The sequence below is a fragment of the Manis pentadactyla genome, chromosome 8 (genome assembly GCF_030020395.1).
Source record: "Manis pentadactyla isolate mManPen7 chromosome 8, mManPen7.hap1, whole genome shotgun sequence".
Taxonomy (NCBI): domain Eukaryota; kingdom Metazoa; phylum Chordata; class Mammalia; order Pholidota; family Manidae; genus Manis; species Manis pentadactyla.
Genome location: NC_080026.1, coordinates 80,723,880 through 80,748,142, shown reverse-complemented (window position 1 = coordinate 80,748,142; position 24,263 = coordinate 80,723,880). Strand labels below are relative to the sequence as shown.

At 36.9% G+C, this 24,263-nt stretch overlaps 1 protein-coding gene across 7 annotated transcripts in view; it reads right to left on the bottom strand.

The window, feature by feature from the left end:
* The window catches only part of UBE2D1 (ubiquitin conjugating enzyme E2 D1), a 30,432-nt gene extending 9,723 nt beyond the window's left edge, over nt 1-20,709 (bottom strand). Inside the window, exons 1-2 of one of the 7 annotated variants that reach the window (XM_057505883.1) lie at nt 20,456-20,707; nt 11,090-11,149 (exon numbers count right to left, since the gene is read on the bottom strand). Coding sequence is in view for 2 of the 7 variants with exons in the window: in XM_057505882.1 (XP_057361865.1) it covers nt 20,456-20,479 (24 nt within the window). In the remaining 5 variants the exon portion in view is untranslated. The other 6 variants (XM_057505882.1, XM_036895087.2, XM_036895083.2 and 3 more) reach the window with 6 other exon arrangements.
* Between the last annotated feature and the right edge of the window lie 3,554 nt (nt 20,710-24,263).

Here is a 24,263-nt window from a genome sequence, read left to right as displayed (position 1 = left end):
AAGGGGGATAAAGGGGCATAAAAATTCTCAAATGTAATGTAAGATGGTCATGGGGATAGTACAGATGACAAATATAGTCAATAATTCTGTAACATCTTTCTGTGTTGACAGATGCAACTGCACTAGAGGGGGTAAGGACTTAATAATATGGGTAACTGCTGAACTAGTGTGTTGTATATTTGAAATCAATATAAGATTGTATATCGATACTTCAATAAGAAATAAACTTAAAAAAAATCATCGCCTCTATCTGGTATTTAAAACTGTGGGAATGATGTAGACATTTTTATGGGAACACATGTAAACAAATACTGCATTTCATGAAATCTAAAATAACATTTATATAAATCACACCCTTGTTTTACGTACCAATAATTAAGGAGACATGCTGCCAATTGATTCTAAGACTCCATTAACTATAAGATGCACTTAGATTTTAGAAATATTAAAATGAAAAAGATGTGCACCTTAGAATTATTTCAATACAGTAATTAATGCAATGAGTTCAGTGTTTTAAAAGACACAAATAAGGATGAGGCTGTGGTAGGGAAAGGCTTTCCTAAGAAAGTGATACACAACTACATGTAAGAGAATGAGACTGGGTTACTAACTCCATACATAAAAGTAAACTTGAAATGGATCAAAGACCTGAATGTAAGTCATGAAACCATAAAACTCTTAGAAGAAAACATAAGCAAAGATCTCTTGAATAAACACAAGCAATTTTTTCCTGACACATGTCCTTGGGCAAGGGAAACAAAATAAAAAATGAACAAGTGGGACTACACCAAACTAAAAAGCTTCTATACAGCAAAGGACACCATCAGCAGAGCAAAAAGGCATCCTACAGTATGGGAGAACATACTTGTAAATGACTCACCTGATCAGGGGTTAACATACAAAATATATAAAGAACTCATACACCTCAACACCTAAAAAACAAATAACCCAATTAGAAAATGGACGGAGGACCTGAACAGATACTTCTCCTTAGAAGAAATACAAATGGCCAAGAGGCACTTGAAAAGATGCTCCACATTGCTAATCATCAGGGAAATGCAAATTAAAACCACAATGCGATATCACCTCACACCAGTTAGAATGGCCATTATCCAAAAGATAAGAAATAACAAATGCTGGCGAGGATGCAAAGGAAGAGGAACCCTTCTACACTGTTGGTGAGAATGTCAATTGGTGCAACCACTGTGGAAAGAGTATGGAGTTTCCTCAAAAAGCTAAAAATAGACCATTTGACCCAGTAATTCCACTCTAGAAATTTACATGGAGAAAACAAAATCCCTGATTTGAAAAGGCCTATGCACCCCTATGTTCATCATAGCACTATTTACAATAGCCAAGATATGGAGGCAACCTAAGTGTCCATCAGTAGATGAATGGATAAAGAAGATGTGGTACACACACACACACACACACATATATATATATATATATATATATATATATACACACACACACACAATGGAATATTATTCAGCCATAAAAAGAAAAGAAATGCTGCCACTTGCAACAACATGGATGGATCTAAAGGGTATTGTGCTCAGTAAAATAAGCCAGGCAGAGTAAGACAAGTACCATATGATTTCACTTATTTGTGGAATATAAAAACAAAGCAAAACAGAACAAAACAGCAGTAGATTCATAGACACTGAGACCTGACTAGTGGTAACCAAGGGGTGAGGGTTGGGACACGTACAAGGGGCAAGGGGGAGGGGAGTATAGGGGCACAATAATTTGTAATCACAATGTAAGTTGATCATGGGGACTTCTGAACCACTGTGATGTACATTTGAAACCAATGTAAGATTATATATTAATGACACTGTAAATTAAAAAAAGTGATACATGAGCTAAGTACCTGAGCCAAGTGCAAACTCAAATCTACTTCTTTGAAGCCTTCCAGTCTTTTGCAATATACTGTGGTACTCTTCATTTTTGGTTTTGTTGCTGTTTTTTTCACAGCTGATGTTATGCTTTTCTTCCTGACAAGAACTTAGCTAGCAGCTTCTTTGGTCCAGGTATAGTTAAGCAATAAAGAGGAAGATTTCAGTCTCTGACTTACTGTGGTTAAAAAGCAAGGCCTTGAACTTCAGGTGGCATCACTCACTCACCACATGATCTTGGGCAAAACATTTTTTCCTTTTCTAAACCTTAGTTTTCCTTAATGTAAAGTGTCATTATTACTTTCAACCACAAGATCAATGACAAACAAATGAAAAGATACATGTGACGTGCACAGCAGTCTCTGGCATACAGTAAGCATTAAATAAATGTTAAGAGAATATGAAATTGATAACCACCCAATTCTCTAGATAATTTAAATGATTGGTGGAGGAGCAGTTCCAAGTCACAGCCTCATTTTAGAATGACTGCACCTTATTTAACAGTTTTCTAATCTGGGCTTTTTAAGAGATTGCTTCTGAGAACACTGAGCTTCCTAAGTATTAGTGTTAGGACTTCTTTGCCTTTAAGCAGAAAACTAGTTAATTAGAAAATGTTAATCTCCAATTGTGGTTTAAAAAACTGTTAATGATTTGCATGTATATATTTTACAGAGATAACGTATATGTGAATAAATCACACACATATATAAATACCTGTGTATATGTAATATGTCCATATTCTATACAAATAGGTAAATACATACAAACTGATTTTGTTTACTAAAAAAAATAACCACACCATATTATACTTGGAATAGCCTTTAATCATGTTCAAATTTCAAATGTCAGACTGTTCTTCAAATCCCTTTAATTATAGAAAAATAAGTTACCTTGTTCTTATATTTTTATGCCCTGACTGTAGCTCCCCTATTAGAAGTCAGAGCTAAGGAGAGGAAAATCTAACTACTGAACTTTTGTCTAGGCCAGGTGCTTAAGTTGTCTATTTAAAGCTCACTTAATTATTAGAAAGAGGTAGCTGATGGTTCATCAAACATTCCTAATAGTCACATTAATCACTACTTACTACTAATAAAGACACTAACATTTTGATGAGGAGATTTACACATCCTAGACTTTCTAAGAGGGTCTAAATTTCTAATGTTCTATTCCTTTGTTAAACTATGTGTCTATAAATGTGACATTTGAAATTTGAACATGATTACAGGCTATTCCAAGTATAATATGGTGTGGTTATTTTTTTTAGTAAAGAAAATTAATTTGTGTGTATTTAACTATCTATTTGTATATAATATGGACATATTACATATAGACAGGTATTTATATATATGTGTGATTTATTCACATATACGTTATCTCTGTAAAATATATACATGCAAATCATTAAGTTTTTTAACTTGTACATTGTTTGGAAATTTGTAACTGAAATGGTGCATATGTAAAAGACAGGATGACCAAAAGGCACAATATCCCCTCCCCTCTCTTGCGACCAGAAATACATTAAATTTGAAAATAAAAAAAATGAATTCTGGGATGTGCTAAGGTGGTGAAAATATAAAACAAACAAAAATTACAACCAAACCAACCAAAACCCCACCCTTTTTTTTCTTAGCCTACTTAGCAGCCAGTGTACTTTTAGATAAGAAATCAAGGACTGCCTATACTTGTTAAATTCTGCCTTTGATTTAGTTCACTTCAAGGTTTCAGAAATCACTTCTTATCTGATTTAGGCTTTCTCTAATATTAGTGGCATTCTTATTTACCTACTTCTAGCATCATAGCCACATATGGAGTATAAAAATAATGCAATGATTCTTATGTATTCCAAAAGGAAATGCTAAGATTAGTAAACTCTTCCTTTGATCCTCTCTTCACTCTCTGTAGGAATTAACACTAATTATACAAATTGCTCAGATCCATAGGATTTTCAAAAGAGCCAAGACTTAACTCCACATTTCTCACTGCTAATGGAAGCTCTTCTAGAGTACAATGAATGACCCTGACACTCATTTCTAAAACACTTCTTCCTACTCCACCACTACCCTGACACCTAGTATACACCCTATTGGCAGTCTCCCAATAACTGTTTCACTAGCCCCTCAGCTCTCTTGCTTAGGCCTCTTCATGGCCATGCGTTTATCCCATGCAGAAAAGTTAAAGATCTCCAAAGTGGAGGGGGTGAGGACTTGGTAATACGGGTGAATGCTGACACACTACCTTGTATATTTGAAACCATGATAAGATTGTATATCAATGATACTTTAATTTAAAGAAAAAGTTAAAGTTCTCAAAAAGACCAACATTTGAAATCCTTCCCTTTTACTGAAGTATTGTGTTTGTATGTGTGTTACAAAAGCAAAACAGTGCTTTATAGGGATAAAACAGAGAGCAATGTATAAATAGTCAAATACCCACAAGACCATTACCCAAACCTAAACTTTGTCAATTTACTAGAATACTTATATCCACAGCTTTGACGGAAATAAGCATGTCACTCACTGTGGGATGCAGTATGAGTTGAAATACAACCTTCTGGAGAGCAATTTGGTAATAATTGCTAAAGTGGAAAATGCATATGGTCTCTAACTCAGTAATCTCACCTCACAGTATAACTGTCCAAAGAGCCAAAGATACATATGTATCTTTAACATATAAAGTGAGGCATTTTGCATAGTTATGAAAAACTGAGAATAACCTAAAGGTTCATCAACAAGCAAATGCTTTCATGACACAGCTATATTATGAAATAATGTGCAACTGTTGAAAAGAATTAGGTAGGTCTATATACATGTTGACACTAAAGGATGTTGTGTGAATATAATATAGTTTTTTGAGTGAAAAATACAAAGTGCAGAAGAGCATGCTTATTAAATCCCATAATACATACACATGGTATACATGCATACAGAATACATAAAAGAATACACACCAAACTATTAACAGTAGTATCTCTAGGAATAGGTTGTCACTTTTTATTAATGTCTTCTACATTGTTTCAATTTTTTCACAATACTTTTGTAACTTTCTAAAGAAAAAAAATGATTTAAATTCAGGTTGGAATACATTTTAAGAGATGAAATGATACCGCTTTTTTCCCCCACTACATATATTATAAGCACCTTTCTCTTTTCTTTATATATATATATATATATATATACACTAAAGAGACACAACAACTAAATCCAGTGAGGGCTACCAGACTGGATCCCTGAACAAAAAAAAGACAGTGGAAAAATGGGTAAAATCTGAACTGATCTGTAGTTTATAGTATTGTACCAATGTTACTTTCCTCATTTTGATAACATGGTTACGTAAACTATAAATAATAGGGGAAAGTAGGTGACGGATATATGTGAACTTTCTGTATTAATTTTGCAACTTTTTTGTAAGACTAAAATTATTTCAAAATAAAAAATAATGTAAAACTTTTCATATATTAATCCACTTAATTCACTGTTTTCTTTCCCAAGCTTGCTTTTTTTCCCTGTATTCCCTATATCTAGTAAGGGAACATTAGCCTCCAAGTCACCAGGCTCAAAACCTCAGCGTTGTTTTGACTCCTTTCTCTCATCCTTCATATATAGCCAGATGAAGAGTACAATATATTCTACCTCAGTACCCATTACATTGCTTAACATAGTTACCTCAAAAAACCAATCATAGTTCAACTATAATTGCTTCCCTGTACTCTTAAGCATTAATCTTCTAAAAGCAGAGCTGTTAATTTCATTCTGCTTAGAAAATTTCAGTGGCTCCCATTGCTTATTAAAGACCAAATTCAACCAGTGAAGTTCTTTTCATTATCTAGTCTCTACCCTATACTTTCAATTGGTTCCTCTTCACAAGCTTACCTAATAAGGACTCCACAGGACTCCCTCGGGTTTTCTAAAACACTTTGAGGTCTTTAAGGTCAAAATGAATTTCATAATAAAACTAAGATGCTATTCTTACTACACTGATGTACAGTGACTGCAATGGGGTATAGGGAGGGGATTTAATAATATGGGTGAATGTAGTAACCACAATGTTGCTCATATGAAACCTTCATAAGATTGTGTATCAATGATACCTTAATAAAAATTTTTTTTTAAAAACTAAAATGCTATTTGCCTTTTTCACTCTTAATATCTCATGAGAATACAGTGTTTTCCAGCTTAATGATATGTGATATTTTAAACAGGTTAAATGCATAAGCAAATGCAAGAATTCAACTATCATATATAAGCCTGGCTATAAAGAGATCTGAACACATATGAAACAATGCTACTCTACCTTTTAAGAAATGCATTTTTTAATCAAACGTTTTTATGTTAATATTAATGGGTTTGTTGTCATTTGTAAATTACTAAATATTTCTAAATTTGCTTTAATTTCTCATATAGTAGATAATGATATAACCCATACAATTAAAGGCTCTTTTGGGCCCTCAATACTATTATAAGCGGGTCCTGAGACTAAAAAGGTTGAGAAGAGTTTAGTCGGGTCTAGCCTATTAGGATGTTATCTGTACACAACTAAGCTTTCTGGCCTTCTAAACTTTCCTTCTAAAATAACCTTCCTTCTATCTATGAATGCCCAAATTTCGCCTATTCTCCTCAACAGTGGCCATCTTCTCAACAGCCACTTCAAGCCACTGGTTTTGGAGTCAGACCTGGATCTAATCTGGCCTTGCTACTACTGACTCTTACAAGCTGTATGACTACTACTTAGGGTCTCAAGGGTCTCATTTGGGAACATCACTGATAACCTTGAAGAACTACACTGAGAATTAAATGAAAACACATAAGCGGAATATCTAACTTAATACCTGGCATGTATAATGGACCTTAATAAATACTAATTTATCCCCTCCCTTTCCTCTTCTACCAGAACATTTTTCCTAAAACCAGGACTTTTAATGCATTTATTCATGCATTCCTCCACAATACTTACCACAATGCTTTATCATATAAGGTGCTTGATACTCTGAGTTAAGCAATAAAATTTAAGGAATAACATGATCAGCAAGGCATAGACAGAACAAATTTCAGTCTTTTAGAAATACAAATGATTAGGTCTGGCAGCAGATTCAGAATCAACTATTCCCCCTACATAGATATGCAGATTGCATATAATAAAAATAATTATCATAAAAATAGCCTTTAAGAGAGAATAGTGCAGGTCCCTTAAAAATACTGTGGTGGCCTTTTAAGTAAAATATAACACCACCTAAAAATTAATCTCAAAAGAATATCCATCATTAAGGTGTTAAAAACACATGCTACTGCTACAACTATTTTTGAGTTTACAGAATGTATGATATTCCAGCAAAATGTCATGCATAATTCTTAGAAATTTTTGTTTTGGTTTTGCTGGTTTAGAAGATTTCAAACACTCAACATTCCATCCTCATTGTTTATTTAGGATGCTGCTGACCTACTTTCAGGATATAGCTTTTGGTTGCTTTTCCATGAGGAGTTAGGGGTTTGTGCTAAACTGACCCAGTCTCAAACTAAATCGTCCTCCAAACACTGGCAATCTTTGGGGACAGAGCTGTCCATGGAGAAAGCTGCAGTTTGTGGCACGGTTAGAGTTGGTTTTTATGTTTTTGTTCCATGCTCAATTTAATCAGCTGGACTAATTATAGCATAAATTTATTAAGTACTTCCACATCCCTCATAATAGGGATTAATCCTGACCCAGTTTTTATACTCTTGTCCCAACTCTACCCCTTCCAACATTTCAAAGATTTAATAGTGTCAGATTATGATGCTAATGAATTTCTCACAAGCTACAGGTCAGGCACATTTGTTGATGGTTAAACGGGGGCATGAAATTCAAAGAAAACTGATTTATGGAAAAAAACAACTTCCTAAGATGTAATTTAAAAGGTAGAGGAAAGAGGTCCTCTGGAATCTTAGAAGCTTAAACTTTTGTTGTGTATCCAAGAAAATACATGTAAGAGTAGCTATAAGCCTCAAGGGTCACCTTCTGAATGTATTCATTAAAGTTTAGAACACTCTGCAGAGTCCTAAAAAGTTTCTCCTAGGAAGTGTGATAGAGTAAAGAACTGGTATAAAATACCTTGACTCACACAAACTACCTTCTAAGTCTAAAATAAACAGAAATATGAAACATTTAAAAGTGAGGTGATAAGGTCTGGTAAATTCTGAAAAGCCACACGGGCTCAGAGAGCCCTTTAAACTTGTGGCACACCACAACAGTGAACTTAAAAATACATAGCCCTACAACAGAGAGACGCCAAGTAGTGATTCTATAGCATCTTACTACACTGATGGACAGTGACTGTAATGGGGTATGTGTGGGGGACGTGACGATGGAGGAAGTCTAGTAAACAATGTTGCTCATGTAATTGTAGATTAATGATACCAAAAAAAAAAAAAAGCACAACTGATGAGATGTAATTAAAAAACATTAAAAAAAATACATAGCCCTTATTTGCTAAGAGATGGACTGCTGGAACACGGAAAAAGTTAATTGGGTTTTTTTTTTGCCAGTTATTACAAGTAGCATTCTACCAGAAACCAATATAATATGTATCAACTCTATTTCAATTAAAAAAAAAAACAAATGGGGGGAAAAACAAAATTTGTGCATTTGGGGGGAGAAAAAACAAAAAAGCAGCATTCAGGGCTGCTGCATTTTGCCATGCAGGCCATGCGCCAACTCCAAGGGGTGCCTTTCACATACTCTTCAATGTCAGTAGTGCCTCCCCACTCATTGGGGGCTCTGCAAAGCTTCATTACAGGAAGTTGCACATAAAAGAAATGGACAACATATCCTCTAAACCCATCTTAGGATATTATCACTGTTTTGGATAAAACAGAATACTTTTCATATAGAACCAAAAGTGATAGTGTTTGACATCTGAGTGGAACTATGAGCACTTATTTTAACTTTATTTCATCAATGTTTTGACAATGGAAAGAAAAGAATGGCAAGCTTCAAATTCAAAAATTAAAAGTGAAGACAAGGACATTTAGCAGAGAGAAAAGGAAAATATTTTTCAGTAGATGGTGCTAGGTATCCATATGGAAAAAAAAAGAACCTTGACCTCCCCAACCTCAAACTATACACAAAAATCAATTCCAAGTAGATTGTACATTTAAAAATGAAAGGTAAAATAATAAAACTTTTAAAAGAAAACATAAAAGGTCTTCATGACCTGGGAGAGTCTGATATTTTTAAAGTAGGACACAAAGAGCACTAACTATAAGAGAGAAAGTGGAAAATGTGTACTTGATTAAAAATCAAGAACATCTATTCATCAAAAGACACACTGAACGTGTGAAAAGCCAAGCCATCAAATAGGAGAAAATATTTGCAATAAATATATCTGACAAAACACTCACATTCAGAATATGTAAAAATCATTCCTATGGATCAGTTTTTAAAAGGCAGATTTGAAAAGGCACTTACAAAAGAGGTTATCTAAACGGCCAATATACACAAGTGAAGGGGCACAGCTTCAACAGTTATCAAGGAAATGTAAATTAAAACCAAAACGCTATGCCACTACAAATGGGCAGAATGGTTAAAATGAAAAAGCCAGACAAAAGTACACGTGTTGGCAAAGATGTGAAGCAACTGGTCCGCTCATATGCTGTTGGTGGAAGAAGTGTGCCAACAGCCACCGAAGGTTGAATATACTCAAAGAAATACTCAATGACCCAGCAATTCTACTGCTTAGGTTCATACCTAACAGAAATACATAGAAAACATATAATGCAAAACATGGCTATCAGAGAATGAAATTAGTTATAAATCCACATATGAAAACAACTGATTATACTAAGCAACTATGTGTGTATCCATACATACACACATGTAGTGTGTGTGCATATTGTATCTTTCAATTTCGTTCAGTGACTTTAAATCTAGAACTGAAATACATAGTTAATCCAATTTCCTTCTTCAAGACAAAGTAAGCTTAAAGCAGATCTATTATTTAAACACAGATCAAGCAATAAATATCAAACTGGTGAAAATATGCCCCAGATAAAAGTAGTCTGTGTCAATGAAGCGATTTTCTATTCCAATGTGATTAATGCTCAAAAAAACTAATAGGGTATCTAAATTTAAAAATAAAAGTATATGGTACGGTAATGAAAGGCTGATTTCAAGATTTTATCCTATATTATTACTGGAACTAAAAGCACTATGAATTCATAAAAATATATATACTTTATAGATTTATATAGCCTTACATGGCTAAGCACCTCTATTCTAGTTCAGATTTCTGTAACCAGCTAGACACAAAGAAAAGTACTGAGAGGTCTGAAACTGAATTTTAAATTGGCACAGATGGCATGTTTATAACACCCCCACAATATGCTGAGTGTTCTCCATAAAATCAACCTAGACACAGTCCCTGCCTCTAGGGGACTTAAAATCTAAAAGTAGATGAGGCAGTCTAATTCAAAGAAAGTAAACAAATAAAAGGATACAAAGAAGGGAATGTAAAAGAAAAGAGGCCTGCATTAATCTCTCAGCTCCCAGAAGGGTAACAGCCCAATCTGAACAGTAGAGAATGAACACTAACAAGTCAGAACAGCCTTATTTACCATCAGGCTTAATATGACACAATGCAGTAAATATTCTCTAAAAAATAATGCTGACCAGAGTGAAAATGCTTTGTTGTTCTCTGGCTTCAACATTCACAAGGTCTAAATCTCAATAACAGATAGAATATATACCCAACTGGGTGTGTGTAAAGGACATTAAACAGCCCGTGCTGATTTACAGTCCAAACTCTAAATTACTGAATCCAAAGCATATGAAAGAAAGCATTATTTCAAAAGTCCTGGCTCAACAGGCAATTAATTAAAGTGACACAACCATCTTTATCTAAAATATTCTAAAACAGGACAGTGATTCTTACTGGACTGCATTTTTTATGTTGTCTCTAAAGGAATATATGAGCTATATTTGGCTTGTCTGTAAATAAACATTTCATGGGCTTACAGTTCAGACTCTGATCTCCTTATCTGGTTGACTAGAGCTATTTCAATAGAGATATGTCAAATAATTGTCAAAAATGTCTCCGAATACAGACCTCTTTTAGCCCTTAAATTAAAGAACATCTTTATTTTAAACCATGTAGATTCTTCCTGGAAGACTTTAAAACGCTGACGACATCCAATTAATTAATTTTCAGGAACCAAACTCACTTCAACAAACTGGTCCCAGCAGCTTCACTGTCTCTTTGGATCAGGTATCTCTGGCAAAGGCTGTTCATTAAAAAAAATAATAATAATGCAGCCAAATTCCACACAAAAGGGAGAAAATGAAGAAAGCAGTTACACTACTGACTTTGCCACATCAAAGTAGTATTTACTGAATCTGAACTATAAAGAGCACAATTCAGAATAAACATCTGAGGTCAGGATTAGGGACATTATCTACTTAATGCTCAGGTTTGCAACCACTTAGCAACAGTACTCTCTACAGCAGGTGTAATGACTTTCAATTTCCCAAAATGCCGCCTTGCCTCTAGTTTAAAACACGGCTACCTTTGAAAATAAGACCCTTCCATGTCCCACCCTGCCCTCCTATCCCCGCACATTAATTAGTACCAAGCTGTTCAGATTTCCTTCAGTCCAGATCCTGCCCACTGAAAGGCTCCCAGAAGTAGGCTCATCTTACACAAAAACTGTCCAAAGGGCATAAGAGTCTAAGAAAAGCAAGAGGAAAGACATTTTAGGATAAGAAGCACCAGGTTCAAACCAGGGACGCACTACTAAAGTATCTGGGAACAGACTGGGTAGTAGGAAGAGGGATCTAAAAAGGCTGCCTATACCACTTTTAACCCCTACTTGAAGGGCCAAGGAAGGGTAGGAATGGGTGGGTTGGAACAACTCAAAAAGGCCACCCTGTATTTTTTTTTCACACACCCCTTTCCAAATGTCCTCTGCCACCATCCTGACTCAAACCCTCCTTGGCTCTCACTTCAACAAGGGCAGAATATTTCTCAACTGACCTGCTGTCCACCCATTTCTCTAACGACCCAGTGTGGTCAAAATGATCTTCTTAAAGCACCACATCCAACCCTGTTAGTGTTTTTCATTAGCCTTAATATAAGATTTATAAATCCTTAAGATGGCTTACCAGACCTGCCAGGACTGACTGCTCTCTAGCCTCACATCTGCAACCACTTTCCCTCAGTGCTCTCTGCACCTGTCATGACTTTCAATTCCCCAAAATGTTATCTAGCCTCTAGTTTCAAATGTGTTTCCTTTAAGATAAGACTCTTAATCACCCCACCCCCAAACACACACTCTCACCTCACTCTGCCTACTTTTACATTCATGTTTCATTCTAAACATCATTTCCTTAAGGAGGTCTTCCTTGAACCCTTCAAAAGGTCCCTGATATATTCCCAGAGTACTCTGTAGTTCCGTTTCCTTTTCAAATTTATGACAAATGGTAAAGCCTTTTATTCTATGAGGGCAAGACTATATACCTAACACTATGATTAAGAATGCTACTCCCTTACTCAAAATCTGTCAGTGGCTCCCCCAAACTTCTGCATTAAGTACACAATATGAACTTTGATGGTCTACTAGTCCCTCAATGCTTCCCAAAAGCAGGATTGTTTGTTCCTTCCCCAATAAGCCATGTGATTTCTAGTGCTTTCATTGCTTTAGCTTCCTCTACAAACCTGGTTTCCCTGTCTTTAAAATGCTACCTATTCTTCCAGACCTAAATGCAATTCCATCTTCTACACAGAATTTTTTCTTATTTTCCCCAAATAAATTTGGCCTCTCCCACCTCTGACTCTTTTCTTCCTGCTCAAACAGGCTGTATCTTCCTCATAGTACTGTCTTAAGTTGGCCTCGTCGTTATGGTACTTTTCTTACCCTTATTAGTTTTAAAGTTCTCAGATATTGCTGGTTATACCTTACTTTTCTAAATATCTCCTTACTGGCATTTTGTATATATGCCTTCTATACAGAAGGTGCTCCACAAATGCATTAGCCTGAATATAAAAAACTTACATGTAAGGCAGCTGTACAAGGCAGTTGTCTAAATATGTGGATAAAACAATCTTTAAAGTTCTAAAACACCTGTAAAACAGATGGAAGCTAAATGGAATTAGAAAAACATGTTACCAGTACAAAAAGTGGTACAGAAATATATCTTATTTGCATCACAAAGAATTTTTCTTTAATCAGAGTAATACATCTTTAGAGACTCATTAATTTTATAGTATACATTAAGATGCCAACATTTATTTCAATTCTGACATCTCAAAGTAAACAGAACTTTAGCTTAAGTTTCATACAGCAACAGAGCACAGTGCCACTGCTCAATATTTATTTTTGTTATCTTTTTTGCTGTTTGCTGAATTAAAAAAAAAAAAAACAGAAAATAACATTATTTTAGGTGTACTTAAAATGACCAATCAGAAAGGACCACAGAAATGATCTAGTTCAATGCATTACATTTCTAGATGAAGAAAATAAAGACTGATTGTTTTGGACAAAGCCAAGGTCACAAAGCTAAGCCAGAACAAAGGCTCAGACCATCTGACTTCCACTTCAGCACTCTTCCCACCCCAAAACAATGCTCACTGCAAACTGTAATAACTAGAGCACATTATTCTCTCTCAACATTGGAGCCAGCAATGCTTCACTACTGAATTAAGGCCATTTACACATTTCAGCCATGCTTAAGAGAAACAAAAGTCTGATGAGTGAAGGAATGAAAAGGAATTCTTTTTATCTTTTTCAGGAGCTTTTATCTTGTAAAAGGTTGGAAATGAACACTACTTCATAAGCTTTAAAGACATTCCGAGAGGCAAGAAAAATGTGACAGGAAATTACACCCAAGTTTTCAAAATATGTAATAGAATTTTGACACATAATGGAACATGCAACGTTGAGTATTTTGAATGCTGTATTATCAAAAGGTATTGTTTACTTCATTGTAACCAATAAAGATGGTGCTTCAGGGAAAAAGAAAGATAATGGAAGAAAGCTAGCAGCTTCCTTCTTAAAACCTACTTTTAAACACAGACATATCAACAGTATTTACCAAATATTTGTTATCATTTCGTACAGCTCTATCCCTACTAACTGGCATATAGTAGGCACTTAATAAGTATTTGTTTAATAAATTAACCTCTTAATATCGCCGAATGCTATTCTTGAATGCTGTGGTTATACATCGGTGGCTATAAAATGCTGCTACTTGCAGTAGAAAAACAATGAACACTGACAGTCTGTATCAAAAATAAATGTTTCCAAGGCTAGAACATTTTACACTGTGTATCTATATGTGTGTTTGTGTGTATATATGTTAATTTGTTACCTCTAAATACACATATATATGTATGAGTATATGGCATATAATTTTGACAATATTGATTTTACTTAGGGATCTTATTATACTATGGAACAGTGATTTTCAAACTTTCCTTATAGTAATTCATATTAAGAAAAACTTAATCACAACCTAGTACACACACACACAGACACATATACATAACTAAAGTTTCATGAACCAATAGCACCCTTACTATACCCAAAGCACTAATTTGTTCTATTTTTAAAATGCTGTTTGTGATCCACTAAACAAATTTTTCACCCCTGTTCTGGAAGCTCATGTAAGTGCAAAAAGACACTGGATAGGTGTAAACCAAGTCTGGCATTCATTCCTTAGAAATAACCTTGGTTCTATAGACACCAGCCAAAAACTGGCAAAATGATGTCTGGAAATGATTAAATGCTATTCACTCAAAAGCTATATTGAGTACCTGAAAGAAGTTATTATTGTGTAAGTAAAAAATAAAGACCATATTTTGGACCATAAAACAAGTCTCAAGATTTTTAAAGGAGTCAAATAACATGGAGTTCAATTAGAAACTAGTAATAGAAAGCTGTCAGTAAAAATATCAAGTATTTGGGAAAACAGCATGTTTCTAAATAATTCAAGGGTCGAAGAAGAAATCAAAAAGGAAATTAGAAAATATTTTTAACTAAGTGAAAATGAAAATACAACACATCAAAATTTGGGGGAAGCAAAAACACAGGCCACAGTTTTAATGCTTCAGAGAAATATAAAGTCCAGGCCATCAGGTCTGCTTGGCTCCCTCTAGAGCAATACAAACTCTGCTCACATAAGGAGGGGTGGCCACTTGGAGTGAGGACCATCAGATTAGTTTTACTACTAAGAATATCAGGTGAAGGAACCAACCCCCTACCCCTACCTAACCCCTGTTGGAAAGGCTTAACTAAATCTGAAAAGAGACCGGGAATCTAAGAAGCAATATGGTATCACTAAAAAGCAAAAAACGTAACATGAATACACAATAATGGGGAAACAACCAGAAAAGGTAAGACAGGAAGTTGCAGAACAGGGTGGTCATCTGACGGGCAGCACTACACTGTATGCTTCAGGATGGCAGCTTCCTCCCTGTATTAAGGACAACTCCTGGAACATAGTAGCCTCTTACTACTGTCTATTGTATGTAACTGAACCTTCACAGACTCATCCCAGAACCAAATTAAATGCAGAAAAACCTCAGCTTCTCAAAGGCCATCTAGACCAAGACAGGCCAGAAACAGAACCTGTTATACCTCTCAACAGATTTCTGAGGTGGCCGGAGGAATCCTCCAATCCCCAAACCCTGCAACTCTGCGCTGTTATATTTTCTAGTATCTTTTTTTCCAGCATCACAGAGTTAAGCGGAGAGAGGACAAGTATCTCAGTACCTGCTTTTAACTAGATGTAATATCCACAAAAGAGGGATGGGAGAGCTAATTAATACATTGTAGACAATCATTAACTCAGTTAGATGAAAAGTGTTAGGATTAACAGAGAAGGCAAATAGTGAATCTGTGGCATCTTACTACACTGATGGACAGTGCCTGCATTGGGGTATGGATGGAGACTTGATAATATGGGTAAATGTAGTAACCACATTGTTTTTTCATGTGAAACCTTCGTAAGAGTGTATATCAACAATACCTTAATAAAAATTTAAAAAAAGAAAAAGAAAAGTATTAGACTTATATTTTGATTACTGACACTCATTAAATACATTTTCTATGTATTTCAAGGAACTAAAGCAAGGATTCTACTCTGCTTTACAGGATGCAATCCCACATCCTGCTAGGTTTGGTTTTTATAATAAGTGCCTGGCTTCCTAAAATAGGTATAAACAACCTCATTTAGATCTATGCTATTTATTTCCACAGAGAAAGGAACCTCAGAACTTTTAAACTATAACTGGTTATCACGTCTTTTTACACCTTTGTGGCAATGCAGAAAGAAAAATACTTGATACAAGGGGCAAAAGGAAGACTGAACTTAATTACAAAGATTTAAATACAGAAAAATCCACATGGTGGCTTTTTAGAAAAAGAACACCTTCTTCCTTTCATTTCAAGGCAAACTGTTTATCTCCAAGAACCATAAATACTGGGTTCCTCCTTTTAAGATTTTTTTTTAAATTACATACTTCTTTATTGAAAAACCTTGAGTCTTTATCTTTTAATCTCAAAGTCTAACATACCTGTGCAGTCTGGACAGTTAACTACTATTGAAAACTACTATAGGAGCTAATTCATTATGAACATTTGAGAACAGCATTCACAAGTGAAGGCTCCACAATGAAATAATACTTCTGACAGAACACTTATAAGTTACAATCAGTTTTTCTAAATCCTTTTGAAGGAAAAAAATTGCAAGTGGTGAAACAAAGTTATATTATTCATTTACTACATTAAATGATCCGGAGTATACACTTCAGAGCAGAGATTTACAGTGCATGATCAGCAGAGTGATGTTAGTGAAAATGATTAAATATACCAAGCTCTTAATTATAATACCACTTTACATTTGTATAGACCATCCCACTTTGCAAAGCATTTACATCCATAATCATTTGATTCCATATGTCCTTCAAAGTACAATACATGTAAGATACGAGTCCATCTGGATAAGAGAAGCTCTGTACTGAAATGGTTATTAACAGCATGGACTCTGGAACCAACTGGTTTGGAATGCTAGTACTGCCACTTTTTTTTTTTACTACATAATGTGAATCCGAGTACCTAACTCAACAGATTTGTGCCTTCGTTTCATCATCTGTAAAAAAGGGATGACAATTGTTTCTACCTCTTGGGCCCACTAAAGATTAAGTCAATCTACATACAGAACTTAGAACAGTGTCTAGCTGTTCTATAGAGTAACCATTATATATTATACATGCTGGTTGTAATTATCAATAGCATCACAGCATGGATAGGGAAACAAGCTAGTAAGTAAAGGAGCCAGGAATAGAAACCAGGTCTTCTCCCATTTGATAGTCCATCCATAAAAGGCTGGATTTTTGTTTTTAAGTATCCTAAGGTTTTCTAGATTGACATAAGCAGTTTTATGTGGAATTGCACAAATAAAAAAATTCAGCAGCTCAAAACATTTATAAAATTATATTTTAAAAAATTACATCTGTAGACAACTAAAAAAAAAATTATATTTTAATCTATGTTTATATATGCTTTAAGTTAAATTGATTATTAAAAAAATATTCCATTTGGGGGCCAGAACTATACACTAAGCAGCAGTTATCTGTTACTAAATTTGCAAAACAAAACTCATTTCACTTTTCAAAAGATAGACCAAAAGAGCAACAAGCCTGTACCTCATTCTAGAAGTAAATAAAAATGATGATAATGACTATATTCACATTTCCTTTCTTTCTCTTCCTGGTTTTCAAAACATTCAGTATTGTGATATAACATTCATAATTTTAAAAATGATTTCCAAAAAATGTTTGTAAAGGATTAAAAATAGCATTTATAGAAGAAACATTTAGAAATTAATTCTAGAAAATAACAGATGCCCAGCTGAAAAACTGTCCTCTATTTGCAGTCATGTTTTAGGTATCTTTTTTCAAAATTAGTTAAAGCTTTTTCCCTTGTGTGATTCAGGTGACTGTGATAACATCTTCTACTGTATCTAAAAATAGAGCATGGGTGTGTAAATTTATAAGCTGAAATGCAAAACAGCCACTGGATGTCTAAATTACAGTACTAAATCATTTAGCATACTCTAATATAAAAATGTATTTTAAGCATCGAGATCCACATGCTCCATAAATACATATACAATTTTAATTCAGCCATGTTTAATCTTTTCATATTAAGTAAAGAAATGTGAAGTCATGAACAACATTCTCAAATATGCCAAATTCACTTCTTAAGAGATTATCTTGGACAAAGCACTCCTCCACTCCAGGCCACAGCTTCCTTCTTTGAATAGTTAAGAATAGACTAGAACATCAGTGGATCACAGCCTTCTTTCCAACCCAGCCCATTTGAGGAATTCAACATCTCTCCATTTACAGCAGTAGGGACAGTCTGAAACTGCCCCACAGGAGATTCTGACACACTACCCTAGAAACTGTTCCCCAGCCTCTGCCCCCTCTTCCCACTTCCCCTCTCCTGCGGAGCTCTCTGAGGTTCTCACAGCTCTAAAGTCTGCCACTTTAGGTACAGGAAAATCACAACTTAATGCCCTGGAAGGTATCTAACAGTGTTACTTTAATATACTTAAAAAGAAAGGCCAAAAAGATATGCATCTTCTCTTGCTAGAACATACAAGATTCGAATGAGAATGCGTATACTAATATCAAAGAGGGCTCTGGGACTGTTCACATGGCAAACAGCAAACCTTACCTGGAACTGACTGGCTTCTAATCAAGGAGGTGGGTAAAGAAGGAAGAAAAGTAAGGACTCCAACAAAACAATATCCCCTCAAGTTTGAGGGAATGGGATTAATGGAAAAGAGATTTGTGCAAAACTTTTCTGATAACAGAAAAGGGAATCCAAAGATTGACACAGAGGATATTATGTGATACCCATTTCTTCTCTAAAATACCAGTTGTTACAGATCTGGTGTCAATTCTATGTAGCCAGTATTTTCTTACCAGACAACTCTACTGTAAAATAATCATAACTAATGACTACTAAAATATGGTTTTTAAAAGTATGTGTAAAGTTTTGTGAAAAATTCTCACAACTAGGAAAGAAGGAAATGGAATTTCAAAACTTCCTTGAAAAATGTGTGTTGTTTAATTCAAATGCGAGCAAGTATTACATCATCATTAAGTATACAAGGCATGGCAAAAATGCTGACTGGAGCTTCAAAAGTAGTTTTATCTATACAAAACAAAAGTGTAATTGCATTATCTTCAAATCAGAAAACATATTACTAAGTGTTGATTGTTAGGTATATGTTTTATAGTCAGAGGAGCCTCAAATGGCACAAAAAAATAACAGTATTCCACAGGTTTAGTATGTGAACCAAAAATAAAAATTGGCTGGGTCTGAAAGTTGCTGTCCTCTGTACCAGAAGATGTCACCAGGAGTGACAGAGAAAACAATGTATACATCTCTATCACTGCTGTATTGATCCATGCCTGAAAAAGTTGATAAAAATTTTCAGCAGGCACTGATTTCTTATGAAATCATTTACAAAACATGCTGTCCATTTTTGGCCTAACTTGCTAAATGCACTCCCCATTTAAAAAACAAATTCTCAATGCTTCCCACATGAACTGTAGCTGTAAAACCTAAAACTTGTGTCAGTGAACACACCAATAACCAAACAAGAAATAAAAGTGAACAGAAAGAAAATGCCCCAAACCCAATTTTGTAGATGTTCCCAATTGAAACGTAGTAATAAATATAATGCAAGAGATGGCAATTTCTTACAGGTAGCTGGGATGCATATTTGCTGAAGAAATATACACATTTCTTCCTCATTCTATACCCATGTGTCAAAGCATCAAGCAAATTAATTTGTGACAGTTTCTGTTGTGTCTCGAACTTTACATGTAAGTTTATCATGAGGGGAAAAAAACCTGTTTGGCTTGACTCACCATGAATCACAGCCAGGAGGTCATCTTGTTGTGTATCAGCAGCTATGTTTTCGCTGCAGCTATGTGACCTCAAGTGGCAGCGGCACAAGCTCCAAAATAGAAGGGGCAGGAGGCTTCTCCGGGCTTCTCGGCCCCAAGTGGGCTTTTCCAGCCCGTTCCGACATGTGCGCCAAAGCCGGCCGCACAACAGAGAAAGAACAAACCCAGCGCTCTGAGAAAGGTTGCAGGCCCACCACACCTTCCTTGCCCTACCCGGGAGCCCGGGTAAGCAAGAACATAAAGAGGATGAGCTTGAGAAACAGCGTGGAGAAAACACAGCATGACAGGGGCCAAGAGCAGACCGGCGTAGGGTAAAATCCAGCTGTGACGGTGAAGCACAGGATTCGGGAAGGTCTGGAGACCGAGGAGGACCTCCGCCCGGGCTCCGGGCATCTCTGGCGCGAGCGCGCAGCGGGCCCCCTGCCCACAGCCCCTCCGGCCGCCCGGGACCTGCCCCTGCTCCCACCTCACCTGTGCGGTGCCCGCCGGCCCGGACCCCCTCCCCTCCCGTGCGCTCTCGGCGCGCCTCTCGGGACCACCGCCCGGGTCAGCGTGGGCAGGTTGCCGAAGCGAGCCGCGCCGCCCCGGGCCTGGCCCTGGCACTCACTTTCTGAATCCGCTTCAGCGCCATGGGTCAGGGAGGGCGGCGGGGACACCGGCCGGCGGGGGGCGGCTGCGGGCTCCGGGGCGTGCGGTGGTCGCGGGCTCGGCTTGCTGGCCGCTCGGCTGGCTCAGCCCGGTGGGTCCCCGGCTCGCCGCTCGCTGGCTGGCTCCCGGCGCCGGTGCCCACTCCGTGTGCGCCCGAGCGCTATGTGCGCGAGTGTGCGGGCAGGGACGCCGGCGAGACTCTTTGTTTCCGCTTTTGCTTCTGGGAAGGAGCCTGCGCGCTCCCGCCCGCCTGGCACGCTGGGAAGTGTAGTTCAGCCGGGGGCGGGGCCGCTGACCCCCTGCTCGCAGCGGGGTTTGGAACTGCTGCGGGCTGCACTGGGCTCTGCTGTTTGATTTCCGTTCAGGTCACTGATCCTGGAGTTCCCAGTCTGTGAAATGGCGATGACGCATTAGCTCGTAAAGCACTTAGAGGAATGTCTAATATGTGCTACAGCTGCTCTTACGGTTTTTACCTTTACATATTTCACTCTTTATTCTCAAACACAGGAATTGCCTCCATTTCTCACCCATGCACAAGACAAGGTCAACCAATTGTGACTCCTAACTTACCTGCTTAGTTCCTGTTTGAAAGGCACCTCCTCTATCCAAAGCTAATCCTGTAGGGTCTGCTCTTGCTTTGAACAACTCCGAATTCTGAGCTTCACCCGCAGTGTTGGCTCCTTCCCTTCGTTGACACTACCTGCTCAATAAATCTATTCACAACTCCCAGTCCCTCAGTTCTTATGAACCTGTGTGTTCGTTAAAACTTGGCTTCTGCTTTTCAGCACAATCAATTTTCACCAAGGTCTCACTTGACCTTCTTTCTAATTATCAAATCTAATTGGCTCCTTATCCTCCATGATGAAAACCGTTAGATTGCCGGCCACCCTTTTGCTTTTAAAAACACTCACCCCCTCATGGCTTCCGGAGCACCATGGTGGTTGGATCTTTTACTTCTCCGACTCTCTCTTCTCGGTCCTAGCTCCTCCTCTCAAGAGTTGGAGTGCCCCACAATTCCAAGCCTTGATCTCTCACCATCAATACCTTCCTAGAAGATAGATCTCGTGCCTTCCCATGCCTCTGTACTAGGAGGCCGTCCAGCATGGGCTTTGTAGATTGATGCTATACTGGGAAAGAATCCCAGCTCTGACCCCTACCCGCTGTGTGATAGTAACTAAATCCCTTAAACTCTCTAAGTCTCGGTTTCCTCATTTGTCAACAGAGACAATCTCTAAATGTATTATGGTAAGAATTAGCTAGTATTAATATACGTAACATGCCAAACACAGTACCTAATACGTTGAAAGTGCTCTATAAAAATTATTTACTTATTTGTTTTTACCTATATGATGATGACTTTAAAATCTCTCTTCCCAGCCTAAACTCTTCCCCCAGTTTCAGCCTTATATTTCTGAAAGCCTATTGGATATGTCCACCTTCTTTCCATGTGGTCAGAATGAGAGTCTGTTACTACAAGGTCAGGGTGGAGGAAAGCTTTCCAGGAAGCCAGAAACAGTAGCTACAAAAGCATTTTACAAAGAGCAAGGAAGAAAATCCTGCTTGTGAAATTTAAGAGAAAATGTCCAAGGGAATAGGATAGTGGAAGAATGATAAAAATAATTAGTGGAATCTGAAACAATTTGGAAACCTCCTTGTGCCCCCACCCGTCCCCACACACAGCCAAACCAAACCGAACCAAACCACAAGACAGCTCTGGAGCCTAGCTACTCTCTTACTTTCATTTTCCTAAAATCTGGCTTCTCCTGCACATTGGCCCACCTTTTTCCAGCTCCCATTTAGCTTCTCCTATACATGACTTGAGCTTGCTCTGCCTTCCCTCCAGTTTTTGACAATCTTCCAGCAACTGCTCCTGCTGCTAAATAGCCAAGCATTTTGGTACTCCCTATTTTCATCTCTCTAGAATGAAGAATCTCATTGATGTACCTCATCTTTTCACTCTAGGCTATAAATTGTCAGCTAGCGAACAAACTATTGTCTACCCTTGGGTTATGTGGCCACCCTTGGTCTAGTCAGCTGTGGGAAGTTTGAAATACTTTTGAGCAAAGAAGCTTCTGAAACTCACTATCAAGGTCTTATTGTCCTGCAGAGAGGTATATTTGGGCTAACTTTATGCACCATTTTTGTGCTCTAGATAAGAGGACTCTACCCCCATACTACTCTTCCTTTTTATAGGGCAAGCATGTCAATGCCCTTGTAAATAGGGAAGAAACAGTCTGGGCTTGGGCACCAGCTGATTTGGGGAATTGCATTCCCAAGCTGATAACATTTGGATGTCATGTCAGGAGTGAGGCCATGTTCGGCCACTGCCACCATGGAGAAGCCACTACCACTATTGGAGAAGCACAGGTAGTTCATTGCCAGGAAGTTAAGTGATTTGCCAAAGGTCTTATGGATCATAAAGAGTAGAGCTGGTGTTGGAATCTGGACAGACTGGCTAGGCTACAGAGTTTGTCGTTTAAAAAATGATCTCATGCTTAAATAAAAGTTGAAAATATAGTATAAAATATCTTCTCCTGAGCAATAGTAGAGTAAGCTGCCAACATGCTACTCTACCACCCATGAATAGATCAGTGTGTAATTTTAGTGAGAAAGGACATTGTCCTATATAACCATAATACACATTGTCAGTATCAGGAAATTAATGTTGACGTAGAATACCATCTAATTCTCAGACCCTAAACAAATTTTGCCAATTGTTCCAAGAATGTCCTTTATAGCAAAAGGATCCAGATCAGAATCATGTGTTGCATTTAGTAGTCATGTCTTCTAGCCTCCTTCAAGTTGGAATTATTCCTCAGTCTTCCCTTAACTTTACTGATCTTGACTCTTTTGAAGATTATAGGCCAATTACTTTCTAGGCTGCTACTCGGTTTCATATCTTGTCACGATTAAATCCCAGTTACGATATTTGGCAGGAATATTAGAGAAGCAATGCTGTAATACATCTCAATGATTTTGAAATTTAATCTGACCCATTACTGATGTTCATTTTGATCACTTGATTAAGGTGGTGTAGAACCCAAAGCCTTCTCTCAGAAAAGTTACACTTTTTGTTTTGTAAATATTGTTTTATAAGGAAATACTTTGAGACTAGGTAAGATGTTCCTCATCAAACTGCCAATTTTTTCATTTATTCATTGATATCGCTATGGATTTATGGCTTCCCATTTTATTCAATGAGTTATGTTCTATTACTATCACTTACTTTGTTGCTCAGATTGTTCTAGATTTGGCCAGTTGTAGCTCCTTCAGATGATTTCTTTGCCTTCTTGTCATGTTTTCCCATTCTTTGAGATTTTCTCTACTTTCTGACCGAAAAACAGCTCTAGGCTCATCTTCCACTTTCATTCCCCAGCTTTGGAGCCAGCGATTTTCCTCAAGGAATCCTAGTTCCTTTTGAAGGTACTATATTTAGAAACCAAAATCGGGGCATTAGGTGTGTCATTGTTATTGGGTGTAGTTATTAGCAGGCCCTCATGGTAGAGAAAGTTAGGGAATATATGTATTTGTATACATGTATGTACAGACATTTATAATTATTTCTGTAACTATCTAGATATATTAAAAACCAGGATTATTCCCAATTCACCATTATTTCCAATTCAATTCCAACACTACGAGGCTCATTCCAGTTTTTTACTTTCCAATTTTAAACTCTTTTCTCTGGCAATGAGACCTTGTCTCTCATTATACTCAAAATATTTGCTTATTTAGTCAATTCCTCTGGTATAATTAATTGCCTATCA